Source organism: Neocloeon triangulifer, unplaced genomic scaffold (genome assembly GCF_031216515.1).
Source record: "Neocloeon triangulifer isolate White Clay Creek 2 clone unplaced genomic scaffold, ASM3121651v1 ptg000009l, whole genome shotgun sequence".
NCBI lineage: Eukaryota > Metazoa > Arthropoda > Insecta > Ephemeroptera > Baetidae > Neocloeon > Neocloeon triangulifer.
In genome coordinates, this window is record NW_026775551.1 from 5,305,084 (window position 1) to 5,320,364 (window position 15,281).

Below are 15,281 nucleotides of genomic sequence, written 5' to 3' on the forward strand. Positions count from 1 at the left end.
TACTCCCGAGAAATTTTTTCGGGAACGGGAATTCCCTGGGAGATATTTGACACAGAAGTTTCCGGGAGTGGGTGGGAAAACGAGAATTTTCCTGGGGATGGGACTCCAGGGAGAAAAATTTACTCCCGATGGACTCATCACTCACTAAAGCACCACGATGACCACGGTAATATCGAGTGCGACAAGCTGCCTCTGTAGGTTCATCCTAAATTTTATTTATTAAAAGTCGATGCCGAGAAAATCTCTCTGATTGGCTCACAAAATGTCCAAGAAGGTGAAAAACTGCGCAACAAGAGGATCGCACACAAGAGAGGAATCAACTTCTCTATAGTTTGACTACTTTAAAATGAAAAGAATATTGCCAGAGACATTTACATTTTTTTTTTATTAACTAGGGAGACTGAAACAAGACAGTACAAAAATTTTTAGCAAAGGCAATTATTTATTGATTAAATTCATTGCATCATTACGATTTATATTAAACAAAAAGAAAGAGTAGAAGGAAGTAAAAACATAATAAAATTATGTAGAAATTAGTGTGTGCTCAATAATACATGTAAGTCCTTATTGATTAAATGTGTGCTCCTAAGATGCATTTTTCTAATTATTACAAAAGACAATTATTCTTACAAATTTCATCCTTTAAACAGAATTATTGTAATTGTAGTCACAAGATTAGTCTCCTTGTAACAAACCACTTGTGTATCCCAACAAAATCAAATTTAAAATTGTTCTATAATAAGACAAGAACAAGCATACAGCATCACCTCTGCGCTAACAAAACAGTAATTAATTAACATTGGTCGTATTATTAATTATAGATCTGTGCATTCTGTGCTTCGCACTTTAATCATATATAATTATGATTGTGGCAGGAAGAGATAATAATTTGAAAATATTAGTTCGTGAAAATCTCTAATGGGCGCTTTGTTAAGTCGTCTCCATAACATGGGCGTAAATCTATTGGTCGGAACAGGCACGGAATACTTAAGCTGAGTGAGATTTAATGATCAATATATATAGTCTTTGAGAATTTCAAAGAAGGCCTCCTCGTTGTTGTACATCTATAAAATATTTCACTTTTCTCGGCACAAATTGTATGGATATGGATGGGTGTGGATAGGAAATTATTCATTTTTTACTTCTGCAAACTCTCTATCACAGCTCGTGAAGCTCCCTTCAATTTTTTTAACACGGCTTTTGATCAACAACTGGCTATTGGGACGAGTGGTTAGTTGGTCGGGATCTGCGTGTTTGGCTTAAAATTAACACCGAATCTACATACAACATCCACATCAAAGACAACAAGAATTTTTAAGCAGAGGTGACATGAATACAAACTTAATCGAGCCATTCTCTTTGTCATACAATCCAAAACCTTTTTACGTCTGATTAGTGAGAATTTCTCTTTCTTCCATCAAATTTCAGTCCTTTCACTAGTTCAAAATATGAATTTAAATTGTCGTTGAATACCTTTTTAAAGGTGTTGGGTATCAAAATGCACATATTTCATTAACGAGATTTTCGCTTCTTGAATCCTGGAACAGAAAAAGAAAGGAATTATTAATTTACCATTCTAGAATTCTTGCAACTGATAACATTTTTAACTTTAAAACTTAAAACAGTTGAAATACATCAAAAATTACCTTTCGAGCCCTTCTTCTTGCTGGGCGTTTTTGAGCCTCTCTTCTTTGCCCTCTTTGGAGTTACCTCTCCTTCGAGACCCCTGAAGTCGGACCCGAAGTTAATGAGTTCGTCGGCCAAGCTGCCCATGGTAGGCAACTTCCTCTTCTTGCGCTTCTCCTTGGCCACCGGCAGACGAGTGAAGTACGTCTCCTCGTACTCCTGCCGCTCCAAGTCCTCCTTGGACGGACCGGAAGGTCCTGCCCCTGAGTCGACGCGGGACCCCAGCTCTGTAGGCGCGTCCAAATACTCCTCCCGCAACTCCCGCACCATCGAGCTACTCAGGGCGCGACGCTTGGCCCTTTCAAGCAACTTCTCCTGACGACTGGCTGCAGTCTCATCCCCTTCGTAGTGCATGGGTGCCAATTTCGGAGGCACATACACTGATTTCCTTTCCCGTTCACCCTCTTCGTCCTCACTACTGTCGGAATCACCTTCCAACTGCAAAGTTTATAAAAATGAGTTTTTTCTTCCATTATGCCATGACAATTCCTATTTACCTTGCTAACCATGTTGTCGGGGTTTGCCCTGAATGAACTAGCATCTGAGCATTCGCCAGTGACTGCTGTTTTGACCAGTTTGTCTATTTGGTACTTGAGCCGTCGGTCGATCGGTCTCAATCTTTCTAACACAGTTCTCAGTTCCACCAATCGATCTGCAGAGACAATAAACATATTTTTAACAGTTTTCAAGAATGAAATCAATTAAAAACCACTAATGCCTTTATTTAAATTAATTTAAAACTCACCAATGCTTGGATCGTTGAAAATTGACACTCCAGAGCTCTTCCTCAACACCACATAAGATAAATTTATCAAATAGCTCAGCAGCGTGTGGTACTTGACCTCGAGGAAGCTCAATCCCTGCATGTTGACAAACATTAGCATATAATTTTTTCTGACTGCTTTTGCAAAACTCCTTACCTTGGCCGTAGAAATTTCCCCTCTTTTGACTCTGAGCAACATGCTATCCACCAGCTTGGACACTTTGTCGGCACTCTCGCCCATTTCGGCGAGCAACTGGAGGGCTTGAGGCAAGTCCTGCTGGCTCACGGCCACGGCGTCGTCTCCGGCCTGAAACACAATTCATTTAGTCTCTAATTCTGAATCGCCCTGGCGCCGAATTCTGCCTTCTCGTAAGGACTATTACCTGAACCATGATTTAAGGGTGCTCTCGACTTCGCTCTGCGGGTCACAAGCTCATTCTGCGACCCTTTAATTTGGATGCACGTGTTAGTGTGTGCACTTTTTAAAGAGCAGCTGCCATTTTTTCATTTCACTGCTGCTCACTGCGAGGAGTCAATGCCTCCCCTCTCCCCCATCAGCGTTTTGTTGTTGTACAATTGAAAAGAAATGAAAGGGGCGCAAGGGGAGGCACCGTGGGAATCTTGATGTGTGGGAATGGTGTGGAGTTGACTTATAGTGGAAAATTTTAGCCAAAAACTTTCATGAATATATACACCGAAAAGCAAAATTTACAATATTCTATAAAGTGCTCAATGATAAGAAATATAAGCGGCTGGAAAAGTGCAAAAAGCTTTATATTTTAAAACTTTTACCACGTCTTTAAGCGGGCCCATTAGCTCAGTTGGTTAGAGCGTCGTGCTAATAACGCGAAGGTCGTGGGTTCGATCCCCCCATGGGCCAGTCTTTTTGCCAAATTTCCATGAGTTATAAAACATGCAGATAAGTTAGCGAATGGACAAAACGGCACCACCACTAGCAAGAATTTTGCTAAAACTTCCGAGGCCAAAAAGACCCCATCCGCCGCAGTGAGCCTCGGTTGACTGTTTTTGTTCTTATTATAACGAAATTATTAATTTTTTTCTTCGAATCTAACAAAATTATTGTCAGCCTTTGTTTTTTCTTTTGGTTTTTTTTTCGTATTTGTATATAAACCACTTATTGATCTGTAAATTTGAAGGTGTTTAAAATTTATTGAGCATACAATGTAACAAAACAATTACAATAAACCATTGAAAACAATTTATAACATAAAAAATAAGTCACAGGTCAAGAGAGGCATTTAAAAATATTTACAAATGCACTGCATACTATAATATGCAATATTTTGTTAATAGCTAACAACAATATATCACCATTCCATTTGTTCAAAGCCCTCAGTTTATGTTTTAAGTACTTCAGATCTTCTTCATATTACTCATTAACAAATTCGTGTGCAGTTACTAACATCAACTCTTTAGAAGTGAACTTGTGGTGGAATCAAATGCGTAAAATTTCTAAAATGCTGAACTTTGTATATTCCTTAACTGAAATTCGATGTGGAGTCGCACTCGATGGGGCATGGGAACCAGATCACTATTCCTGAATATGGAGCAGTCTCTTGTTTGTCATAACCATTTTTTACAAACGAACTTTGCCCATGTTGATTTGTTCATACACCTCATCAGTAATTAATTCATACTTTCCGCTACTGGCCAAGTAATAGACAGGATCTTTTTTCGGCTCAAATCCTTCTTTTTGCAGATCAGTTTTCTTCAATTTAAAGGTTCCTGAAATTAAAAATATGTGTTATTTTTTTAGATTCAATAATATTTTCCCTATGTACCTGTTAAGTCCAATTCGGATAAAAGTCGCACAAATATGGGTCTAGCATAACTAGGGAGGGACGCTTTCAACCCTTCAGCAAACTTTTCCAAATCAATTGGTGCATCTTTTCCTTGGTGAATAGCAACCATTCCTGCTCTTCCCTCGGCTCCGGGAACTTCAACTCCATAAGCAATGGCGTCTCTGTAGCTGACGAGGTTGCTGATAACGGCTTCGACTTCAGACGTGGACACATTCTCACCCTTCCATCTGAAAGTAGAATTTGGGAATAAATTTTAATAAACAAATTTCGCAATTTAACTAAAACTCTAAATAAAAATTATTCTCATTTGAAGAGGATAAAAAAAGTATTTACCTATAGGTGTCTCCTGTCCTATCTTTAAAAGAAAGATAACCAAACTCGTCCATTTCTAGAATATCGCCAGAGAGGAAAGCAGAGTCTCCAAGTTTGAAAACATCCCTGACGATTTTCTTTTCAGACGCGCTTTTGTCGACGTAGCCAAGAAAAGCTCGAATTGGATCATTAGGCACAATTTTGCCAATAAAAACTCCAGGTTCACCTGCAAAATTAATCAAATTCAAGAATTATTGAATTTTTCTTTCAATATATGTATATACCTGGCTTGCAGGGAATGCAGAGTCCTTGAGCGTCACGAATGACGTCTCCAGTTTCCGGGTCCACTCTGATGATGGAAATAGGGTAGACAGACGGTATGATGCGGGACACAAAACCAATTGCGCCTACGGTGTTGTCAGGATTGACTGAAATTCAAAGATGGAAAAATTTATTATTGAACATAATTAAGGAATAGACTGAAAAAAACCTACTTATATTGGCGTTTCCTTCAGTAGCTCCGTAGAATTCAGAAATCCTTGCAATGTTGAACCTCTCGGTGAAAGGAATCCAAATTTGAGGTCGAAGACCATTTCCGTACATCATTCTAACGGGGTGGGTCGTGTCTTGAGGGCTAGGCGGGACGGCCAGCAAGTAACGACACATTTCTCCAATATACTGGCCAACCTGAGGGGAAATTTAAATCATCTCGCTGTAAAAAGAAGAGAGACAGAAACGTACAGTGCACTCGTATTTTGCACAGTCCTTGAAGTAGGCAGAGGCGGAAAATTTTCCCCTGATTGCCACGGAGCTGCCGTAAACCAACGCCTGGCCAATCGCAGTCACTCCTCCTGCGGTGTGGTACAAGGGCAGGGTTACATAGAGACGGTCGTTAGAGGTGACGCCGGCCAACCAATGGATTCCACCAACCATGAAAATAAATCTGATATTTTAAAAATTAATTATTCAAAGTGCTCATTTCTATTTTTGAATCTCACCTCGAATGTGTAATGATAGCAGCCTTGGGCATTCCAGTGGTGCCCGACGTGTAAATGTAGACTAGGGGGTCCTGGAATCCGGCCTTTTTGTGTCCATCGGGCAACGAGAGTGGCAGAGTTGGCTCGTGTTCGGCCATCAGCTCCTCAAGCTCAACTTCGCCAAGTCGAGGACCCTTGATGGGGTCCATTCGAATCAAGGAAATTCCACGGGGCAGCCCGTCGCTTCCCAAATCGGCAAGAGCTGCGCACATTTTTTGTTTTTCCAAAAGTTTAAAATGCATTCAATAAAACGGACCTTCAGCAAAATCAGACGAGTAGATGAGCGCCTTGGCGTTTGAGATGCCGATGGAGTGCTTCAGAACCTGCTTGCGGAGGTTGGTATTGATGAGGGCGGCGATCACGCCGATTCTGCACATGCCGAGCCACAGGGCGACATACTCGGGACGGTTGTTGGCCAGGATGGCGACGACATCGCCGTGTTTATAGCCCCTCGCAACGAGCAATTTGCTTATCTTTATGCTGTAATCTTCCACCTAAGGAAAGGGAAATCGTGAGAAATTGAAAATTAAATGATAAATATTTTATTTACTTTCGATTTGTATCAATTTCCTTATTGAAAAGTATTTTAATTAACAAAGACGAAAATGTATGGTATTTTAATTATACCTGTTTGAAAGTCCATTTCTGATCCTCGAAGACTAAGCACACTTTGTTGGGGTGTTTGAGCACCTGCTGGTTGAAGATGTCGGCCACGCTTCGGTTAGCCTTTGCGTGACTCCTCATTTCCATTTTCAGCCTCAGATAAAGGAACAGAGCCCTTGAAGGATGCAAAAAAATCTCAGTTAGATTGGTCGGGTTTCCCCGAGCACGCCAGTGAATTTTATATAAGAAAAAATATGTAAATTTATCCGATTCAATGTTTTATTTTCATTTAAATCACATTTTTTTCAGCTATTTTTTTAAAATTTCTTTAAATAAATACAAAGTAATCTAATCTTTATTTTTATTTTGATTCAACCATTTAACAAATAATAAAATCAGCTTTATAAAAATTGATTATTTAATGCTTTCCGTTAAATTACAATTTGTTTTGTGCACATATGAAATATCAGCGGCGCAACAAACTCACTTGCTGAGAACCAAAAATAAAATTTATACGCGCTCCGCCGTGCATCCGAATGACTTGGTATATTTTTGCAAGAAGTGCAAAGTAATCGGAGCCCCGCGTCGCCAGCACCAGCTTTGCTTTTTTGGCGTTGGCTGCAATTTTTTTTGCTCATGTCCTTGGCAGAGAAAAAAAATACCAAAGGTACTAGAGGCGCGTACCAATCAATGATGGTTTATTTATTTCCATTGCAATTTATTTCGCAGTGGAAAATTTAGTTTTTTATTATGATAACAGAAAAGAGCAAAACAGGTTTTTAGGAGGGAATATAAATAAATAATAAAAATGCTAGGCAGAGGCGAGCAAGACTCTCGACGAGAGCGAGGCACACACACGCACTTTCTCTTTGGTCGATAATAATTATTACACGGCAATAGCAGAAAATATGCAGCGGCGAGAAATTTTTGGCTTTACGACAGCTTTTATCGCTATAGAATCTCCCCCAATAAAAGTTTACAGAGAACAATAATATTTTGGCTGAATAATAAAATGCATACATTTTATTTTTTATCATTAAAATTAAAAACACGAGAAAAAAAGCGTAAATAATAATTGAATTGAATGAATTTTAAATAAAATTGTGAAAAGTGAATTTAGAAATTATTTTCAATAATTTTTTTCAATGATAAGGAAGTGTAAAAATAAGGATCATAACAAAGGATTTGATTAATCCACTGCCACAATCGATAAAAGAGTTGTCGAAAAAGTGCGGCCAGCGAGTTTCCACTTTGTTAGAAAAGAAAGTTTTCTTCTTGTTAACAAAAAATTCAGACTCACCAAATAAATAAAATAAAAGGTACAGCTTTCTAAAACCATTGAATTGCCAAAGTTTAATTTTCAATATTTCACCAAAGCAGGTGCCAGGTTCATAAAATTAAATTGTGTAAAAAGTGCAGACTCACGTCATGTCCCTGGGCGCCGTCCGGATGGCCACGTACGCCCACTTGAGGCCACCGGCGGCCACGAACCACGCGACGCCGGCCACGATGGCCAGCTGCAGCACGAAGAGCCATCCGAGCACGAGGGCCACGGCGACGGCCAGGGCGCCGATGATGCCAGCCAGGGCTGCCATGGCCGCCCAGTTCTGCAGCGACCGTCGCAACTGCACCTTGGAGGCCAGCGAGTGTCCAGCTCTGCTAGAGGAGGAGGGGTCGCTGCTGCTTCCGTTGGCGCCCTTGCCGCGGCGCTGCTCGCCGATCTCGAGGTCCACCTCCTGCGCAAACACGAGAAGAGAAACCATTCAAAACGAGTCGAACGTAGGCAGCCCGCCGTGCATCCATGTGCAGCGGGTTGCAGCATTGTAGATAAAGCAAAGAAAATTTGACATTTTCTCGATTTTCTTGAATGAATTAATCGAGAAAAGGGCTTTAACGGAGATTAAAAATGGAAATGAACAAACTACAACATTTAAATATTAAAATTACTCATTTGCAGCAGAGTTTTAAAGATAGAATTATAAAAAGAAAATAAAAAATTAGAAGAAAATTATTTATAAAAAATTAAATCAGCACGCAAAATTGTAGCTCCCTATAAACACAAAACAATCAAATCTGAGCTTCCCCTGACCCATCTACTAATCCAGAGATATCCCCATATTATTTTTTTTCACCGATCCTTTCCAGTTTTCATTCTCTCATCATCCTGTGAATATGCCATAAATAGGGATGCTGGCAAAAAATGATGATTTTAATAAAGCTAAACAGAATAATAAAATTATAAAATTAAATAAATTATGCTTTGTCTTGGCCTGAGTGCCTAAAAAAATATTTTTTCAATAACGCAAAAAATTATGAAACAAAGCGCAATTTATTTTGATCAAAATTTTTATATTGGTATTGAATGGCATTGACTGCAACAATATTTCAGTATGATATAATTTTCTTGTCAGCTATCTTTTTTTGCAAGCAAAACTCTGTACAAAACTTGATGCCATTTTAGTTCCTTGTCGGTAGTTTAACATGAGACGGAACAAAAGCCACGTCGTGACTTGGCAAATGCTTTTGATTCCAGAGATAAAAAGACGTCTCGGTGACTTTTCGCGACGCAGCTAGAAATTATCAATCGAGGAAATGAACTTGGTGTGACGATGATGACTTAACCAACCAAGGCATCTATCTGGAAAATCCAATAATTAAACCGTGCAACACTTGGGAAAACGATTTATGATTCAATGGTTTAGAAATAATAATTGAAATTTTTCCGCAATCCACTTCTGAGAATAAGATGCATTTTTTTTTCTATGCCCGCAAGAAATGCAAATATAAATAGAGAAAGATAAAACTGAACCTCAGCTGCACGCGTTTGCGGCTTTTGGTGGGAATTTCCCAAGCATATTACAGAGAGTCAAACAAAAAATTATAAAGGACTGTGAACGAAAAACATTTGCCACGGTTGCATCCTCCAATGATCGTAACAGGTTGGCGCAAAGTAGGCCTCAAGAAAAATTAGCTTGCATTTGGGCTTGAGTGCTGCGTTGATGAAATAACTGAGGCGTGTCTAGCGCGAATAAATTCTCTGCTTTCAGGGTTTTGCAGATCTCAATTCAACCCACATACATGAAGAGCTTTAGAATTTTAAACACGGTCTATTCATGCTCTGAATAATAACTTATTTCAGACCAAAAATTTATGATATACAATGGAATCATTAAAAAAGTGGCAAAATTAAAATATGTGATCACTTTTGCTTCTAGAATTAATTTCAATATTTGAAATATCCAATTGAATTAGGCTAAATCACGAAAGAAATAAAATAAAAACACGTTAGATAAAAAAGAAAACATCTAACTGCTTATCTAATCAATAAAAAAATCAATTAATCTAATTCGTTATCAAAATAATTTTTTTAAACATCAAATTTAAAAATTAAAAATTAAAAAAACGTAAATATACGCAAAGAAAATTGCCAAATTTAAAATGAACCGAATAATGATTTCTGATTTTATTTTGCAAGTTGAGAAGCCAAAGCACTCTCGTTGTGAGAACTTGATAAGCCAATTTTTACGGCTGATCGAACTTGAGAAATTTCCGCGTGAATGTACCAAACTACTTTTCTTGCACATTTCCTATATTCACTTTCAAAGGAAAAGAGAAAATAAAAATAATGCGCTTATAGAATGAAAAAAATCCGATCAAAACAAGTCGTCGAAGGCAAAAGGTGAAAGTCATTTGCTTGTAGCGCGGTAATGTAGAGATCGTATTTGCTTCCACTTTTGATTTTTATAACTGAAACGTTTCAATTACAAGAATTTTGAGATCAATTAACTTCCATATAAAATTTAACAATTTGCGTGAAGTGAAATTCCGTGCACTGACACAACTTAATTTTTGCGCCAAAGATTTGTGGAGAGGATGTTGGATGTTAACCTACATAAGCAGCGACACTGTTTTTATTGCAAGCACTTGATCGACGAGGCGAGGCCTAAAACGGCGCGCCGAGTGAGCGATCTTGTCTCTCATGCACTTATAATTTATCACATACGTGCGTTTCTTGCACAACGGGAAAGAAGGAAGCGATTTTTTCAATTGCAGATGACAAGAGTTTTGTAGCCGCTCGACTTGTTATGCATTTGCAGGTTGGCGCGAAATTAATTTTGCTAATAGACATTCCCTTCATTGTTATTATTTTCAAAGTCAGGAATTTTTTTCCGATTTACGCTATGATAAAATAAGACGATTATTTAAAACGTAAATATAAAAAATAATTTCTCAAACAATAAAATAAATTTTAACAACAGTAGTGCTTATTAAATTATTCTCTCTAAAAAAATGTTTTCAATTTTGCTAATATTAACTTTGTATTTTTTCTTGCTCAGATCATGAAATTCGGTCGCAGACCGAGACCAAAACTGATAGAGTCGTCTGTTTTTTGTTTTAAAATAAATCTTAATGGATTAAAGCTTTTCCGTGAAACCTCCAATTGCCAATTTCGTTTCTCAAAATGCTTCAATTTTGTTAATTTTATTTTGATTACTTTAAACCCGCAGAAAACTGCGAAAGCAGTGCTCATATATGAAACTGAAAATCAGATTTTTTTTGCCAAAAATTTAAATCCCAAATAAAATTCAATTTTACATGAAAATAAAAAATATGAGTTCTATCGGGTTCTATTTTAGAGCAAAAAGGATCATGAATGTATAAATTTGTTGCCGGATAAAAATTTGGGACACTTTTCTTGGCACAAAATGTTCCGGAGCACAGCAGGACGGTGAGTTGCATTTAATTTTAACCAGTGCCAGGCGCCTAATAATGACAATCATTCAACCGCGGGAGCCAAAATTATCCACCCAAGGCTAAAATTCTCTCACAGGTCAACGGCTCCTTTGCAAAGCAATCCAATATAAAATCAGTACACATCATCGCCGCTAATTTCTTCTCTATATTATTAAAAAAAACTCTTTGGAATCACATGCACGCACTCATGCCCGTCTCAAATGTGTATTTTTCCTGCATCGCATGAGTGAATTCACCCAGGAGCCAAGAAAAATATAATGAATTTTTAATTTTTATCCTTGACAGTCCGTATAATTAATGATAGTCAACATGTTCATTGGTACATTGGTAATAATTATAATTGCATAAGACCTGCATGAAAAATTGAAGGAAGGTGAACATTTTATTAAATAAAATTACGTAATTATTGCAGGATTGCCCTGCAAGAAGTTCCGCAATACAAATTTAAGGATGCAGCTGTAAATGTGGTTAATTTTTAATCTTGGTTGGTACTAAGGCTGAGAATCCTGTTCTCCAACAATGCTATTTTAGTATTTCAATCCCGTTGCACGCAGCAAAACTTTTTATTTACGCGGCTCCCTTCCAAAAATCCAAAAGCCAAATTGCGTGCGGTTTTACGCTAGTCTCAAGTTTGCTCAAGAAATTAAGAGAGCGCGGCGGCGAAAAAAAAATATTTCGTTACAGAATCATCAAATGAAAAAAGTAATCATTTGTCCTTACCTGAAGGTCTGAATCTTCTTTTTTGTTGTTATTGCTTGCAACTTTACTCATTGCACCTGAAAAAAAAAATATATATAAAATCATAAATTGTGTTGGTTATTAACATTTGAAATAAAATTTATTGAATGATATTGACCACCAAATAATGAGAGGGAAAACGTCTTCGTTTTCAAGTAATTATGTCTTGACGCCGGCGATCACTTTCTATTTTAACGAAGAGAGACAAAACCACCACGAATACACGCGGCGGTGAAATTCCTCTTGCTTGTAAGTGCAAAAGGAATATTTTGGCAGCGTGGCTTTTCTTTCCAATGGAGTCTCCGTTTAGATATTATAAAGCGCCCAAAGCAATTTGTGACGAGAAAATATTTAATTTCACAATGGTGAAGCCTCAAGTGAAATGTGAGAGGGGGCCATTAATATTTGATTTCTTTTATAGAAACAGTACATTAAAATTTTCATTTATAGAATATATCTGCTAGGAAAATAATCATGGACTGAATTCAGCAAAGTCGTTCTTGAAAATTAAATATTGATAGAGGTCTCAATAAAAGGCGTGTAAAAGTCAACGCCAATAGTGCAAAGGTGCAACAGATTTTGAAAGAAGAAAGGAATTTCATTGGTGCTTCACAAAAGTGTTTGCAGTCAACTATAAAAAAAATGACGAGGACTTTTTTTAAGTTACATAACTCATTTTAAATATTTGGCTCACTTGACGATTGAAAAAAAAATGATTAAATCTTAAAATAATTTTAATGCAAATTTTTAATTTTGCATTAAATTTGACAGACTTTGATGCTAATTAATTGAAAACATAAATTAAGTCAAATGAAAAGATTTATGATGTAAAAAAATCAAGTTTTAATTTTAGTAGGAATTTGCAACTTCTTTTTAAACATAAAAAACTCCTCTCCTGCAGTAAAATAACCGCGCGCAGTCACCCCCATCGCATCAAATGGTGTGCAATCTTTGATCACACATAATTTCCTTGCGGGCGTTTTAATCGGAGTCCCGTGAGTTTGATTGATAAATTTCACGCCACCCGCATTCTGTTAAGCTGATTGAAATGCAAATGCTCGCGTCGCCCCCGAAAGACAATGAGAGCCATGTGACTTACCGGAGGTCGTGACTGGGTCGGCGGCTTCTAATGCGAGGGCATAATTATTATCACAATAATAAGCGCCGCTCGCGGAGAACGCTAAATGTGTGTCGCGCCGCGCTCGACTTAATTCAGACTGACTTCATATGTACGAATCGACGAACTCTCTCTTCACACTCACTCCGGCAATGCCGAGTGAACTTCGCGTCGGAGAGAGGAGGCGGCGGCGTGTGATACTTTGGGTTATTATTCGTTCTCCTCTACCTGTTCATCACCTGCGCGTTACCCCTTTCGAATGCAAGCACCCAATTTTTTCCAGACGCTTAACTGGATCTCCTTCTCTTCCGAGCTAAAAACTGTAGTACTCTGGGAGAAAGAACAGCACTGCTAATAACAATGATAAACGCAATAATTACGCCGGCTCTGCTGTTTTTTCTAAAATGTTGCAAAGTCACTGAAATTAAATTCCTGCTTGAAAACTTAACTATAGGAAGAATATTTCTTCAGCAAACAAATTATTTGCAAGTCTTTTTTTTTAATTTTACACAAAAATACAAACAGGACGAAAAAAAATGGAAAAAAATTTAATTAATAATATACATTATTTTTTTACACAATTTTTTTAATTAAATGATTTATACCTAGAAAATCTGTAGGGAGTTTGCAGTTTGGAACCGCCTTACATTTATTCAAACTCATGCCAATTTTCCGAAACAATTACTTTCTGTGTCGGCCAAGTTCATAAAAGACGTTGCAAATCTTTCAGCTGCAACACTATGGGACCAACTTTTATTTGGCTGGTGGCGCTCGGCTGCTCCTTAGTTCTTTTGACCTCGGCCAGGCCAGCGGTCAACGGAACTACTACCAAAGTGCAGGAAAAACAAGCGGCAAATGCGACGGGCAAGGTAAATAAATATAATAATATACACGAGATAGGTGATTAATTTTTTGAGAAAAGATCAAACTGCCGATTAAGAAGCAGGACAAAGAGGAGGCGCGTTTCCTCTACGGCTACTATGGAGGACTTTATAACAATGGAAACAACAACCTCTTTTTTCCGGGAAACACATTTGGGAACAGAACTGTGAGCTAATAAATTTTATTAATAAAATCGGCGCTTACAATTTTTTTTCAACAGCTTCAATTCAATGTGCTTCCCCTTGGATCTGTACTTTACGGCTGGCTAACGGGTGCATATCCATACATTCTTGGCTAAATATTTAAAATGTTGAATATTTTCCTTGATTTAAATTTACAAACAGATTTGCAAGATTCCAAAATAAACTTTTTAACGAGTTGTATATTGACTTAAAATGTTGTAATGGTTGAAATATTTATTTTTATTTATTTAAATATAGTGAAAAATTTAGATGAAAATAAAATGAAATTAAAATATTATTTTTTATATCAAATTTTTTAGTTTTATTGAATAAAAATACCAAACACTTTTTGTGCCGGCGCTGCCTCATCCGTCATCTTTGCACGCATTTTTACCGCGCCATAATTTCAAAAGGTGATCTACGCGTGCGCTCAGAGACTTGGCCTTGGCCAGCAGCTGGCGAGGCGAATTTCGACGTGACTGAAGTTAGCGATAGCGATAGCGATGCTAGCTACAGAAAAAAGCAGGGTGCCAACCTAAGAAATTTGGTAGTTGATATAAACACAATAATAATAGAAATAGAGTGAAACCAACCTCTCAGAAACGCAGCAGGCGGCTTAAAATGTTTCTTAATGACCCATATATCAGTTCCCGATGTAAAAAACAATTGCATTCCCATACCGGAATTAAATTAAAAAATAAATTATTTTCACCATGCACTTTGTGCGTGAAAAATCAAAGTTTTCTAAATTTAACGAAAACCCACCCTCTCACGGGGTTCAAATTCACCGTACTGACGTAAAAAATGACGAGCAAGAAGAATCCGGGATAAAAAACTTTTGCATCTCAACCCTTCAACCCCTAATTTAAAATTTTAAATTTTTGAGGGGTGGTTTACGTCAAAACCCACCCTCTAAGTAACAAGTTATGTGGCTTAAAATGTTCCTCTTTGACCCTGTTATCAGTTTCAAATGTAAAAAACATTTGCATCCCCATACCGGAATTAAATTAAAAAATAAAAGATTTTCACCCTGCACTTTGTGCGCGAAAAAATAAAATATTCTAAATTAAACTAAAACCCACCCTCTTACGAGGTTCATATTCACCATTCTGACGTAAAAAATGACAAGAAACAAGATTTCGAGCTGAAAAACTTTTGCATGTCACCCCTTCATCCCCTATTTTCGAAATTTAAAATTTGAGGGGTGGTTTCGGTCAAAACCCACCCTCTCAGTAACAAGTTATGTGGCTTAAAATGTTTCTCTTTGACCCTGTTATCAGTTTTCAATGTAAAAAACATTTGCATCCTCATACCGGAATTAAATTAAAAAATAAAAGATTTTCACCCTGCACTTTGTGCGCGAAAAAATAAAATATTCTAAAT

The 15,281-nt window shown here is 37.5% G+C and overlaps 3 protein-coding genes and 1 non-coding gene across 4 annotated transcripts; 2 read left to right on the plus strand and 2 right to left on the minus strand.

Moving 5' to 3' along the window:
- Nucleotides 1-422: 422 nt before the first annotated feature.
- Nucleotides 423-2,980, minus strand: LOC132195136 (neuroguidin). Its single transcript, XM_059616925.1, has 6 exons — nucleotides 2,833-2,980; nucleotides 2,607-2,756; nucleotides 2,432-2,546; nucleotides 2,184-2,338; nucleotides 1,647-2,124; nucleotides 423-1,538 (listed from the first exon to the last, which is right to left on the minus strand). Exons 1-6 carry the CDS (start codon nucleotides 2,839-2,841, stop codon nucleotides 1,513-1,515), a joined length of 933 nt encoding a protein of 310 aa, XP_059472908.1. The 5' UTR covers nucleotides 2,842-2,980; the 3' UTR covers nucleotides 423-1,512.
- A 275-nt stretch (nucleotides 2,981-3,255) lies between these two features.
- On the plus strand, nucleotides 3,256-3,329 carry Trnai-aau (transfer RNA isoleucine (anticodon AAU)). Its single transcript has one exon. It is a non-coding gene; the product is annotated as a tRNA-Ile (tRNA).
- A 255-nt stretch (nucleotides 3,330-3,584) lies between these two features.
- Nucleotides 3,585-12,952, minus strand: LOC132195369 (long-chain fatty acid transport protein 4). Its single transcript, XM_059617317.1, has 12 exons — nucleotides 12,817-12,952; nucleotides 11,700-11,755; nucleotides 7,650-7,960; nucleotides 6,249-6,399; nucleotides 5,878-6,115; nucleotides 5,583-5,823; nucleotides 5,326-5,527; nucleotides 5,079-5,271; nucleotides 4,869-5,012; nucleotides 4,606-4,810; nucleotides 4,252-4,499; nucleotides 3,585-4,195 (listed from the first exon to the last, which is right to left on the minus strand). Exons 2-12 carry the CDS (start codon nucleotides 11,748-11,750, stop codon nucleotides 4,047-4,049), a joined length of 2,133 nt encoding a protein of 710 aa, XP_059473300.1. The 5' UTR covers nucleotides 11,751-11,755; nucleotides 12,817-12,952; the 3' UTR covers nucleotides 3,585-4,046.
- A 3-nt stretch (nucleotides 12,953-12,955) lies between these two features.
- LOC132195370 (uncharacterized) lies at nucleotides 12,956-14,204 on the plus strand. Its single transcript, XM_059617318.1, has 4 exons — nucleotides 12,956-13,040; nucleotides 13,565-13,703; nucleotides 13,757-13,882; nucleotides 13,937-14,204. The coding sequence occupies exons 2-4, from the start codon at nucleotides 13,575-13,577 to the stop codon at nucleotides 14,012-14,014; spliced, it is 333 nt and encodes a 110-aa protein (XP_059473301.1). The 5' UTR covers nucleotides 12,956-13,040; nucleotides 13,565-13,574; the 3' UTR covers nucleotides 14,015-14,204.
- Nucleotides 14,205-15,281: the final 1,077 nt, after the last annotated feature.